This window comes from Anolis carolinensis, chromosome 6 (genome assembly GCF_035594765.1).
Source record: "Anolis carolinensis isolate JA03-04 chromosome 6, rAnoCar3.1.pri, whole genome shotgun sequence".
NCBI classification, from domain to species: domain Eukaryota; kingdom Metazoa; phylum Chordata; class Lepidosauria; order Squamata; family Dactyloidae; genus Anolis; species Anolis carolinensis.
Genome location: NC_085846.1, coordinates 6325807 through 6337986, shown reverse-complemented (window position 1 = coordinate 6337986; position 12180 = coordinate 6325807). Strand labels below are relative to the sequence as shown.

At 46.4% G+C, this 12180-nt stretch overlaps 1 protein-coding gene across 1 annotated transcript in view; it reads right to left on the bottom strand.

Annotated features, from left to right (window-relative positions):
• chd3 (chromodomain helicase DNA binding protein 3) overlaps window positions 1-12180 on the bottom strand; it is a 65378-nt gene that overhangs the window by 17296 nt on the left and 35902 nt on the right. Inside the window, exons 8-20 of the mRNA XM_008122978.3 lie at window positions 11644-11819; window positions 10453-10683; window positions 10069-10272; window positions 7905-8116; window positions 7186-7317; window positions 6930-7029; window positions 6506-6697; window positions 4770-4970; window positions 3852-3989; window positions 3581-3702; window positions 1882-2055; window positions 1239-1380; window positions 613-744 (exon numbers count right to left, since the gene is read on the bottom strand). Coding sequence (XP_008121185.1) covers window positions 613-744; window positions 1239-1380; window positions 1882-2055; window positions 3581-3702; window positions 3852-3989; window positions 4770-4970; window positions 6506-6697; window positions 6930-7029; window positions 7186-7317; window positions 7905-8116; window positions 10069-10272; window positions 10453-10683; window positions 11644-11819 — 2156 coding nt within the window. The remainder of the gene's footprint in view (window positions 1-612; window positions 745-1238; window positions 1381-1881; window positions 2056-3580; window positions 3703-3851; window positions 3990-4769; window positions 4971-6505; window positions 6698-6929; window positions 7030-7185; window positions 7318-7904; window positions 8117-10068; window positions 10273-10452; window positions 10684-11643; window positions 11820-12180) is intronic.

Below are 12180 nucleotides of genomic sequence, written 5' to 3'. Positions count from 1 at the left end.
CTTTTGCACTTTCTTCTTTCACCTTGGTGATAAGGCTCCTCAGCTCCTCGCTTTCAGCCATCAAAGTGGTATCATCTGCATATCTAAGGTTATTAATGTTTCTTCCAGCAATTTTAACTCCAGCCTTGGATTCATGAAGCCCCGCATGTTGCATGATGTATTTTGCATTCAAGTTGAATAGGTAGGGTGAAAGTATGCAGCCCTGCCGCACTCCTTTCCCAATCTGGAACTAGTCTGTTGTTCCGTGATCTGTTCTTACTGTGGCTACTTGGTCTTCATACAGATTTCTCAGGAGACAGACAAGGTGACTTGGTATCCCCATACCACCAAGAACTAAGATATCAAATATACAATGTTTTTGCCTCTTGCTAGGAATGATGGAGATTGTAGTTCAACACAATTTGGGGACCTCAGATTGGGAACCACACCAATTATACCTCTGAGTACCATGAGCAGGCCTACAAAACTAGCAGACTCTCCTTCAGTGGAGGTTCATATAATAAGTGGGATGGTCATGCTTTGGAAGTGCTTCAGTTGTGTATTCCTGTAAAGTGGGAGCTGGGGTCCTTTGCAATCATGATTCTAAAGCCCAGTACTCCACAGCTGCCTTACCTGAGAGAAGATGAGCACACGGTGGCCCTGCTCCTTCAGTTTTCTCAACATCTTCTGTAACAGCATCAGTTTCCCAGAGGATTTGATGAGAGCACCCCCTTCGTAGGCACCGCTTGGCAGCTTCGGAGATTCCTGTCATGGGAAAACACAGCGGTCATCATAAGGGATGATGAGACCACCCATTGAAGTGTCATTAATAGAATAGACCAAGCATGGGCAAATTTTGGCCCTCCAGGTGTTTTGGACTTCAACTCCCACAATTCCTAACAGCCAGTAGGCTGTTAGGAATTGTGGGAGTTGAAATACAAAACACCTGGAGGGCCAAAGTTTGCCCGTGCCCAGAATAGACCAAGACAAGGGAGGGTAAGCTGGGAGGGTGAGCTGATTTGTCAATTAAAGTCCTGACCCAATTTTCTGTCCTCAAGGACATTTCCTGAATAATCAATAACCCAGGATTTCCTTCCCTATCCCCCTTGCCTTGATCTTGACTCATCTATCACAGCAAACCGCGGACCCACAGAGCTGAGAGCATTCTGTCCCCATGTCACAAGGTGAGTGTATCCTTCCAAGAGGAGAAAATTGCCCTGCTCCTGACTGATCCTCCCAACCGCCCAGGCAGGGCATACCATTGCAGCAACAGGGAAGAGGTAGGGGTGGTTGCAGCATTTCTTCAAGTCCATCATGATGTTCAGTAGCGACACCTGGTTGCCACCACCACGGGAGTTCAGCGCTTCAAAGTTGCGAGTCAATATATATTTATAGTATTTCCTGATTTTGGACAGGGATAGGGTGGAGAAGGAGGAAGGGAAAGAATGGGGGAGGGGAGAGGATGAAGGGAAAGACACCAGTGTAAGAGAGATGCTATAACCCACCAATGCACAGAAGGACATGCAAAAACTAACCAAAAGGGAGAAAATACACAGAAATCTCCCCATCCTATTAATTTGCGTAAAATGACATTTAGCATTCAACAAGCAATGCTTAATGGTTGCCTGTTACCACTTCCATGACTCCTCCTAGTGATCTGGAGAAGACACCAGGAGCCTTGGACTCTGCAATACTCTCCCATGTTCCTCATCTTCCTGGAAACCCTGAACAACCCTTGCTCCCCTCTCTTTATTTCTCTTTCTGATCCAACAGCTCCCACTTCTTGCTGCACTTGAAAATGTATGCCACTGCCATCCCAACCTCTCCTGCCATGCGTCTCCCACAGAAAGGCCCCAAAGGCCTTCTGCCAGGCAGCCTCCCCCCTGCAATCCCACCCCGTACTTCTGCATGGGGCTGAGCTCCACTCGGACAATGAGCTCTGTCTTGGCCGGCATGTTCTTGAAGACGTCAGCCTTGAGGCGGCGCAACATGTGGGGGCCCAAGAGGTCGTGGAGCTTCTTAATCTGGTCCTCCTTGGAGATGTCAGCAAACTCTTCCAGGAACCCTTCCAAGTTGCTGTAGAAGGAGAAAGAAAGGCTGATATCTGTAGATGTTTTAAATGAACAGAATACTACACACAAAGCGCTGGGGGCAGGGGATATCCTGGCTACAGATAAGATTATTAGAATGCATAATACAAAGTAAACACGTTCCATGCGGAGGTGGAAATCCCTAAGGAAATGCATCTCCTTTTTCCTGGCTCCTTTGGCAGCATCTTGAGAAAAATAACGCAAGCCAACAAGCATTTTTCATCATATATAATTTAGGTCATTCTTATAGATTTTTGTGCTGAATTCAGATTTGTGTTTATTTTTTTCTCTATCACGTGTAGTTTTTGCGATGAGACTAATTGAATAATTAATGCATTTACGCACTGATCTCAATTAGATTCTATTGATATCAATGCCTAAATGCATTAATTATTCAATTAGCCCAATCGCAAAAACTAGACATGATAAAGAAAAGATAAACACAGATCTGAATTCTGTGCAAAACACTCTATATAAGAATGACCTAAAAGTATATCTGATGAAAAATACTTGTTGGCTTATATTACACTAATATAATGCGAAATATGCAAACTTTACAGCTGCAATGTACCATTCATCATTTTTTTAAAAATTGATGGGGAAAAAATAAAGACATATTTAAAATCAGCATAAAAATGGATTTAAAATCTCATTTATGATGATTACAAAAAGTTTGATTTCGTTGGCTTGTATAATAGGGGCAGTCAGCATTCCTTTTTTGCTCGGTGTAATCCCACAATCACCATCTTCTTTGATCAGCGAAACTGAAAGGGATGATCTCCTCTTCTTTTATCTCTCACTTGCTTAGCTGATCAGTTTCACTTGGACAAGAGCAAGTGAGCAACATCGGTGGAAAACAAGATGAAATATGAAAGGTGACCCATTTCTCCTCAAACAACCCCCAAGCTTGAAACCTCTGTTGGAAGGGAAGAGTTGCTAATCTTCATCAGGTCACCTCTCACAGCAACCAAAACACTAGAAGTCCACCGTTGCCCAAATAAAGGGCAGACTGGAATGACCAAGCTACCAGAATGGTGGCCATGCACATGCTGGGCCAGCAGAGGGAGACCTCCTTTCAGAGATAAACTTTCAGACGCTGAACAGCATCTCTGTCAGGTTTTCTAGATACTAGGAGATGCTGCTGCTGAATTGTCAGGTGAGACAAATGGCTTCTGTAGGCTCCCTTGACATTTTGCAATTGACTGTTAGGCAAAAGGCATTATGAGGTTAGGAAAAAACCCAACTGATTGTGGAGAAAGTCCCTGACACGGGAGACAGCTAAGCAGACACTGGAGAGGTGCCACTTGCTATTTCTTTCACACTGTCTCCCCTCTCATACAAGTATCTAGCTGCTTGTGAAATCTGTACACTTGAATGCTTTCCGACTTAACTCTGATCAGTTGGAGTGAGAAGACACCTGAAATATGGGAAAGCTCATTGACAGAGGGGATGGGCAGCATCTCTAGCCATATAACTAACAGGAGTAACAACAGCGCGCAGATTGGCCATACTTGAATCTCTCTGGAGTCAGGAAATTCAGCAGATGAAAGAGCTCCTCCAGGTTGTTTTGCAACGGAGTCCCAGTGAGCAACAGCTTGTGATCGATCTTATAGCCATTTAACACCCTGAAAAACTGAAAGCGAGAACAGCACGGACATCAAGGAAAGGGAAACTTGCTTTGACTCTTACTCCCACATGCCACAACCAAGCAGAAGTATCCCAGAGCATGATTTCCCTTCTGCACAAACAAGGTCATGCTTCAACGTGACAAACTCTTCTCACCTTAGACTGGTTGTTTTTGAGCCGGTGAGCTTCATCCACCACAAGGCAGGCCCACCGGATGGAGGCCAAGGCAGCCTGGTCAATGGTGACCAGTTCATACGAGGTCAGGAGGACGTGGAACTTCACCTGGGCTTCTCTCTGAAAACACAAAAGGAGAGGGAGACAGAGAAGGAGAGTCACCATCACCTCCATCTACTTGCGCAGCAGAGGCAATTCGTAAGCACAATGGATCATGGATTATGTTCATATCCAGACCGATTACATTTTACAAGGAAAGACTATAACCCAGGCATTGGCTGTTAGGAATTGTGGGAGTTGAAGTCCAAAACACCTGGAGGGCCAAAGTTTGCCCACACCTGCTATAATCCTCCTGAAGGGTTGACTGAATTAATGATCAAGCGACTTATGTCCACCATATAGAGGTCTTTTGGCGATTGACAGAAATACGGAAAACACCCAGGATTGATGCAAAGTCTAAATGTTTTTATGTTGTGTCTGTGATTGCTATCACAGTTTTTATGGTTTTTTTCTATTGTCATATGTTGTTGATATTTGTTGTTTACACATGTGAGGCATTTAATTTTGCCATTGATTATGCTGTGAACTGCTTTGAGCCCCCCCCTTTCCCCCCAGAGGTGAGAAAAACACTATATCAATGCAATAAATAAATAAGAGCTGCTTCTTTCCTAGGGAAAAGCAGATATCCTCAGAAGTAGTCCTTCTTAAGAGGAAGAAGTGTTTATAAACATTATGCAGTTTAAGACAAGCTGGCAATCTGGAAGCGAAGGGGTTAAGAGTCTGCCTTGCACCTCAAGGCCAGACAACAGCTACTGCTTTTTTGCTACAGTCAAAACATATGAGGCAAGCTCCAGAGTGAAATGCTGCCACTGCAGCTCCTGGGCTTTATGACCAACTTGCCTTCATCTTGAAGGCCTTCTTTCCGCCTTTCATGGCATTGTCCTCGAAGGAAAACTCATGCTCCCGGATGATGGAACGGCTGTCCTTGTCCCCCGTGTAGGTCACGACGTAGAAATTGGGGGCCCACATCTGAAACTCCCGCTCCCAGTTGATGATGGTGGACAGGGGGGCGCTGACCAGGAAAGGCCCCTTGGTGTGGCCCTAGAAGGGGAGAGAGAAAAGGAGGCTGCCTATTAACTGGAAGGAACTCTCCCGCTGGCGGCTCAGGAGCCAGAACAGACCATGCGCTGTGACTCAGCCTGATGCAGCAATTCTCAGGCTCTTTGCTTTTGGCTCCCAGGGGCTCATCGAGGCAAAGAGAAATCCATTCATAAAACCCTGGCTGCCAGAATGAGCGCAGCTCTCCCTTGGCTCTGCTGGGATCCCTGACACACCGCCAGCCACAGCAGCTGTTCATACAGAAGTAACAGCTGTTTGCAGAAGGACCCTTGGCCTGGGGCAGACGCAGTGCTCCCAGCAAACATTCATTAAGCCCCAGCGCTGCACTAGGCGGAGTACGCAACACAGACAGAGTACACCCACTGTCCAAAAGGGCAGCCACATCACACAGACCAGGCTGAGGGAAGCACCGTGTGTTACGGATGTTGCGGGAGACACCTGGGCTTCCTGCATCCAACACAGCTCCTCCAAGGTGAACTGAACCACCTCAACTGGGCTCTATAGGCCAATGGAGGCTCCACCACAGACATCAGAAGACCTGCAAGGCCAGGACCAAGCCATGAGAGGAAAGACAAAAAGCCACCCAGAGGAAAAGTGTTCTTACCATGCATCAAGGAAAACACTGACCGCATAGGGAAGCTGATGAAGAAACACAACCTACAAACTATCTACAGACCCACTAAGAAAATCCAACCAATGCTATGTTCAGCAAAGGACAAGAGGGGTCCTCTCACCTCTGCAGGAGTCTACCGTATACCACGCAGCTGTGGACAAGTTTACAGAGGGACCACCAAACACAGCATTGCCCAAACACGAATCAAGGAACATGGAAGGCACTGCAGATTAACTCAACCAGAGAAGTCAGCCACAACAGAACACATGATGAACCAACCTGGACACAACGTATTATTTGAGGACACAGAAATGCTGGACCATTCTAACAACTACCATATCAGACGACACAGAGAAGCCATTGAAATCCACAAGCATGTGAACAATTTCAACAGAAAGGAAGAAACCATAAAAATGAACAAAATCTGACTACCAGTATTAAAAACCTCTAAAATCAGGACAGTAAATAAAGAACAACATTCTGAAAACAGGCAAATTCCAGACAGGAAACTATCAGGGCCAGCTGACACCTACCAACAAAGGATTCCCCCAGCAGGAAGCATCTAGACCTTGAAGCTGCAAGGCCATTAAATGCTAATCAAGGTGGTCAATTGCAACATTCACACTTGCCTCAAACAGACAAGAGTTCTTTCTCCCACTCTGAACATTCAACAGATATATAAACCCCACTTGCTAGATTACAACAGATCTCACAACCTCTAAGGATGCCTGCCATAGATGCAAGCGAAACGCCAGGAGAGAATGCTTTTGTAACATGGCCATACAGCCCAGAAAACTCACAGCAACACAGCTCTGAAAGCAAATGCACCTGGGAAACCTGGCCCAGTCTCATTTCCCAGGTGTGTATCCCTTAGATTTCCCCAGAAGCAGTGTTCCTGCCTCACCTCCCGGTATAGTGAGTACAAAAAGACAATGGTCTGGATGGTCTTGCCAAGGCCCATCTCGTCAGCCAGGATGGTGTCTGTGCTCTGGGCCCAAGAGAACCGCAGCCAGTTGAGGCCTTCCAGCTGATACATGTGTAGCGTGCCCCCCGTGGACGTGATGAAGCGGGGCTGGCTGTCATACTTCACGGTTGGCTGCAAGGGAGAGAGTTAAGGTCATAGCGAGCTCAGCTACTGAGACACATGGAACAGACCCTGACCCCATCTCTTCCCAGGCCCTTGCCCACTTTAGGTAAAATGCTGGCTTGGCAGTTACATGGGACCTTGCACCTCTCCACACCCCATTAGCTAAATCTACACAATTTCTGCCCCATCACTGTAATATCAACTGGCAGAAGAGTCACTCCACTGCTTCCGCCGAGCTCACATCATTTGTGGGAGAGTTAGGAGGGTCCTCCGAGGGTAGTTCCTTTTTCTTCTTCTTGTACTTCCTGGGTTGGGCAGGGTCTTCGCCCATAATCAGCTCTCTAAAGAAAAGAAAGATCTCTCTTATGTTTCACCCACTAAGCCCAGGGTCTCCTGGCCTGGCTATAGGGCACAAGACCAGAGAGAGCCTGACTGTTACCCTGTGAGTCTCCATCCTAGTTTCCAAGACGTCGGTGGAGCTGAAGGGACCTTCTTACCTATGGAACCAGTAGGCCTGTTTGAGGTATTCATACTCGGGGATTGGCATCTCATCCTCCTCCCAGGTGGACTGGTCATAGGAAAGGTCACGCCATTTCACCAAGTAGTGATAGTTGCCCTTTTTGTCAATGCTTCAGGAAGAAGAAAAGAAAGGACCGGAAAGTAAACAAAAGACACAAGGAGGGTTTGCTGACTCCCTTTCACAGCAATAACAACCATACAACTGCAAGGCAGCTGGCTCAAGTCAAAAAAAGGCTACAGTGGATAAAAGCCTGTGTCACAGAGAAAATCTCGACCTCAAACATGCCAAGAAAGGGAGAAAGCAGAGATTCCAGTCATAACAAAAGGGTTTTGGGGGGCAGGGGCAGGAGGGAGGATATTCTCTTGGGGGAACACACTTGGGAAATGTAGTGCCTGACTCCATATCATTCTCCACAGTCATACAGACAGTTTGCTTTTCAAACAAGCCAAAACAAAAAACACAACAGCTGCTATGCTGCCAACTCACACAACTGTCTCTAACTGTACCATTAACCACTGGTTGTTGTACACAAGATTTTCAATAATGAATGCTGGGATCACAATATTTCCAAAAGATGCATGGATCTCAAAGGGTTTAACAACACACTAACAAGAGTTGGATCATTGCTAAAGTTAAGAGGCAAGGTGATGAAATATTAACTCTCTCTCCGCCACACACAGAGAGGCTCAAGCTGACCTGTGATTTATGATGCGATGGACGGTCATCCAGTCAGGCTTGATGCCATAGCGGTAGTACTTCTCCTCCATCTCGGCATACAGAGGGTCCTTGATCTTCCTCTTCTCACTCTTGCCATCATCGTCACCAGAGCCGTAGTCCAGTGGCGGGGGCTCATCCATATCATTCTTTCGTTGGTAATTCCTGTACATCACCAGGTGGAAGATCTCGAGCTGGGATTCAATGGGGGTAAGAGGCACAAAAGAAGCAGAAGGGCAGGAGAAATGCAAAAGGGTGTGAGAACAGGAAGGTAGCCATGATGGGGAAAGAGCAACAGTGCACCTGGCCCTGCTGTGTTGGAAGAAATGGCAGCTTCTGCACTTGTTCTTGCTGCTCTATTGTCCACTAGGGATTAAATGACTTAGGCCAGCATTTCTCAACATGGGGGTCGGGACCCCTGGGGGAGTCGCAAGGGGGTGTCAGAGGGGTTGCCAAAAACCATCAGAAAACACATATTTCTGATGGTCTTAGGAAACCCTTTGACAGAGAAGGCAGAAGATCTCTTCACCTGTCCTCTTCCTTTTTGGAAAAGACAGCGAATCCTCCCACCAAAAGCCCAATTCGCCCAATTCTATTATTGGCATGGTTCAAGGGGCTCTTTGATTGTAGGTGAACTATAAATCCTAGCAACTACAACTCCCAAATGTCAAGGTCTATTTTCCCCAAACTCCACAAGTGTTCACTTTTGTGCATATTGAGTATTCATGCCAAGTTTGGTCCAGATCCATCATTGTTTGAGTCCACAGTGCTTGCTGGATGTAGGTGAATTACAACTCCAAAACCCAAGGTCAATGCCCACCAGTATTATCTGTTGATCATGGAAGTTCTGTATGCAATGTTTGGTACAATTCCATTGTTGGTGGAATTCAGAATGCTCTTTGATTGTAGGTTAACTATAAATCCCAGCAACTACAACTCCCAAATGACAAAATCAATCCCCCCCCCCAACCCCACCAGTATTCAAATTTGGGCGTATAGGATATTTGTGTCCAGTGAAATTTAGTCCAGTGAATGAAAATACATCCTGCATATCAGATATTTAAATTATGATTAATAACAGTAGCAAAATGAAAGTTATGAAGTAGCAACAAAAATAATTGTGTGGTTGGCGGCCACCACAACATGAGGAACGGTATTAATGGGTCGCGGCATTAGGAAGGTTGGGAACCACTGGTTTAGGCAGAGAGGGACTGGGATCTTCTGCATTCCTTTCCCACTTCCTCTTGAAAGTGTGAAAGTAAGACGAAGAGGTATCCCAAAAAGGGTACTGTAATGATATCAAAATTTAGCATCTCTTTTGTCAGAAGTAGGCAGGACAGAATGGATTCACTTTGGGCAACTACCAGCTAATATTAACTGGTAGGCCTCCCGTTTTTAGACCCAATTCTTTAGTATGAAAATTCTCTTTACAGAATTAGGCTACCAATACTGTTTACTTAACTTGGCAGTTCTTTAAGTCAGAAGGCTTTCTCCTCCTGCATGAGCCTACTCACAAGCAACCTTCAATCCAGCTCAGATTAAATGGAGCTTTTTCCTCTCTCCAAGTTGCTCCTAACAGCTGCCATTGCTGGGTTCACTGCACTTCAAAACTAGACTACTTGGAATAGAGTAATTGGCAATTTCCAGAAACATTTGGTGCATAAAAAAGTGTCAGGCTTTGGGTGAGGAGTGCAAAAGTCTGTCCCACAGCTGGAGTATTACTGCTTTAACGTCAAATGCTGGGCACAAAAGAAAACAAGAAAGAGGGCAGCAAGAATTCCCAAAGGAATGTAAAACTTATGGCATCTTAAAGAGAAACATAATTGTCATAGCTGGACCATAGCATCATAGAGTTAGAAGAGACCACAAGGGCCATCCAATCCCAACCCCTTGCTATGCAGGAACACAGAATCAAAGCACCCCTGACAGATGGCCATCCAGCCTCTGCTTAAAACCTCCACCACACTCGGAGGCAGCATTTTCCACTGACATCACAGCTGAAATGTTTTAAATTCTGCCTACTCACTAATATGACTACCTCTGAGGTCCCCTAAAGACAGTCTAGTGAGGAAAGGAGACCTTGAAAGTAGCCATGGCCTTCAGAGGCAGAGCCTCAATGCCACGTCACCTGTCATCAGGGCCGTACCTGCAATTCCTTTATCCAGGAGCAGTGCCAATAGGACAGGCCGCACCACTTGACGAAGAACTCCCGCTCCGAGCGCCCCTTCATCGCCTTGGGCGGAGGCTCATCTGGGTTGTCCTCAGAGGGCGGGGGCAGCGCAACTGGCGTTGGAGGCTCCCCCCATCGCCAGTGGAGAATTTTCTGTACCCGGCCCTTTAGCATGGGACACTGGGAATGGAAAGCCAAAGTGGTCAAGTAGTCAGGAAGCCAACCCATCTGCCAAAGCCTCTCACCTTAGGAATCCATTCTTCATGGACTCAGTAGAGGCCTTTAAAATACATGCAGGACTGTTCTTTGCCTTGCTCTCCCTGACAGACCAACCACCCCCTTTCATCCCAGTGGCCTCACCGTGCAGCGGGGACACAGCCATTCCCCATTAGGGATCTCAGGAAGCGGTGGGTTGAGACAGTGGATGTGGTAGGAGGAGATGCAAGCGTCACAGCACAAGAGCTCGCCGCCGTCCTTACAGACCCGGCAGTACTCCATGTGGTCATCCTCCTCCTCCTTCTCAGCATCATCCATCTCCCCTTCATATTCATCCTCTTCCTCCTTGGGCTCCCACTGCACCCCTTCTTTCTCCTGCAGGCCAGCGACACGACAGAAGCAAAGAGAGGGAGCTGGATTATGATATACGGGTCACGTAGGCAGGAGCCCTTGGAGGCGGAAACAACAAATACTCTTCAAACTGTTTAGAATGATTTTCAAGTGCTTCAGTGTTTGCTCTATACAGCCAAAATGCTCATTAAAGCAAAACAAAGCATGTGGAAGAGTCACAGTTCAGAAATAATGTTGATTATTTAGGAGATGCAGAGTTGCTCTCAAGAATTAAAGATCCAGACATTTTCATCCAAAGATAACAGAAGCAGGCTCCTAGCAAAGCATCGGGATGACAAACATTTCTACTGCTATTGTGCTAAAGATCTAAGCATTGGTTATTGTGGTACAAGAAAGTGGTGAGGGCTGGATTAAAATTTGGAAACCACAAGGCATCTCAGCGGCATCTTAGAGTCCTTTCTCTAAGCCCTTGCCTCCTTGTCCCTTTGCACACAGCACCCCCCGAGGCCCCTCCTTTTCCACCATCCCCAACCCACACAAGGGACACACAGACATTTGCTTTTTTAGCCTAAATCACATGGTTTTGAGAGAGAGGGGTTTGATTTATTCCACTTGCAGAGCAGGTTGCAAACCTCACTGTGGATCTTTAAAGTGGTCATCTATGAATTCACACAATTAGTCACAAAACCCAGCTGTGTGATTCACAAGAGACCACAGAAGAAGAACAGGTGGTTCTATGATTTTACCCCATTACGATTCACCCAAAGGCCCAAAGAAAAAAAGATAATTTTTCTAATCACAACATTTTGGAGCTATATTTGTTTTTGAAAGGTTGGAATTCTGAGCTCCTAAGCTGGAATAGGAGGCGCACGCTAAACCAAAGCAGAAGCTCTAAGCAGGCAGGTTCCTTCCCTGGAAATGGGGGAGGCAGGGGGCGGGAGGTGCTAGTGTGCAGAGAACAAAGAAGAAAGGTGAGCAGCTTACACAGTGGGGGCAGCTCCACTTCCCCTCAGGGGCCTTGTCTAGCTCCGGGTCCAGGCACACCAGGTGGTAAGCTCTGGGACAGGAGTCGCAGAGGATGATCTCCCCGCCCTGCTGACACACCTCGCAGTAGTCCTGGTGGTCGGTCTCGTAGCCGTCCGCCTCTTCCTCGCCAGCAACTGCCAGGCCGGGAGAGAAGGAGAAAGCACAGCAGCATCAGGGCACCAACCAAAGACAGAGTCACATGCATTCAGCAATATTTCAGTTTTTGAGACCACGTTTGGAGTTGAAAGCCATCAGCTCAACTCCTTTACAAACAGACAAGGCTTCCTAAAGTGACTTTTGCCACTTTCCCAAACAGGACACAACCCAAAAGATTATGTGTACTACAAGAAGAGAAAGAAGAGGCTGGAGAACAATAATCACCCTCTGAATGAATTTTAGATATGACAATATAACCTTTTCATATCACCAAAAATTCAAAAACATAGTGTATGTCATGTAACTGAACTCCACCCTCAGTATACAGAAATGGCTGAG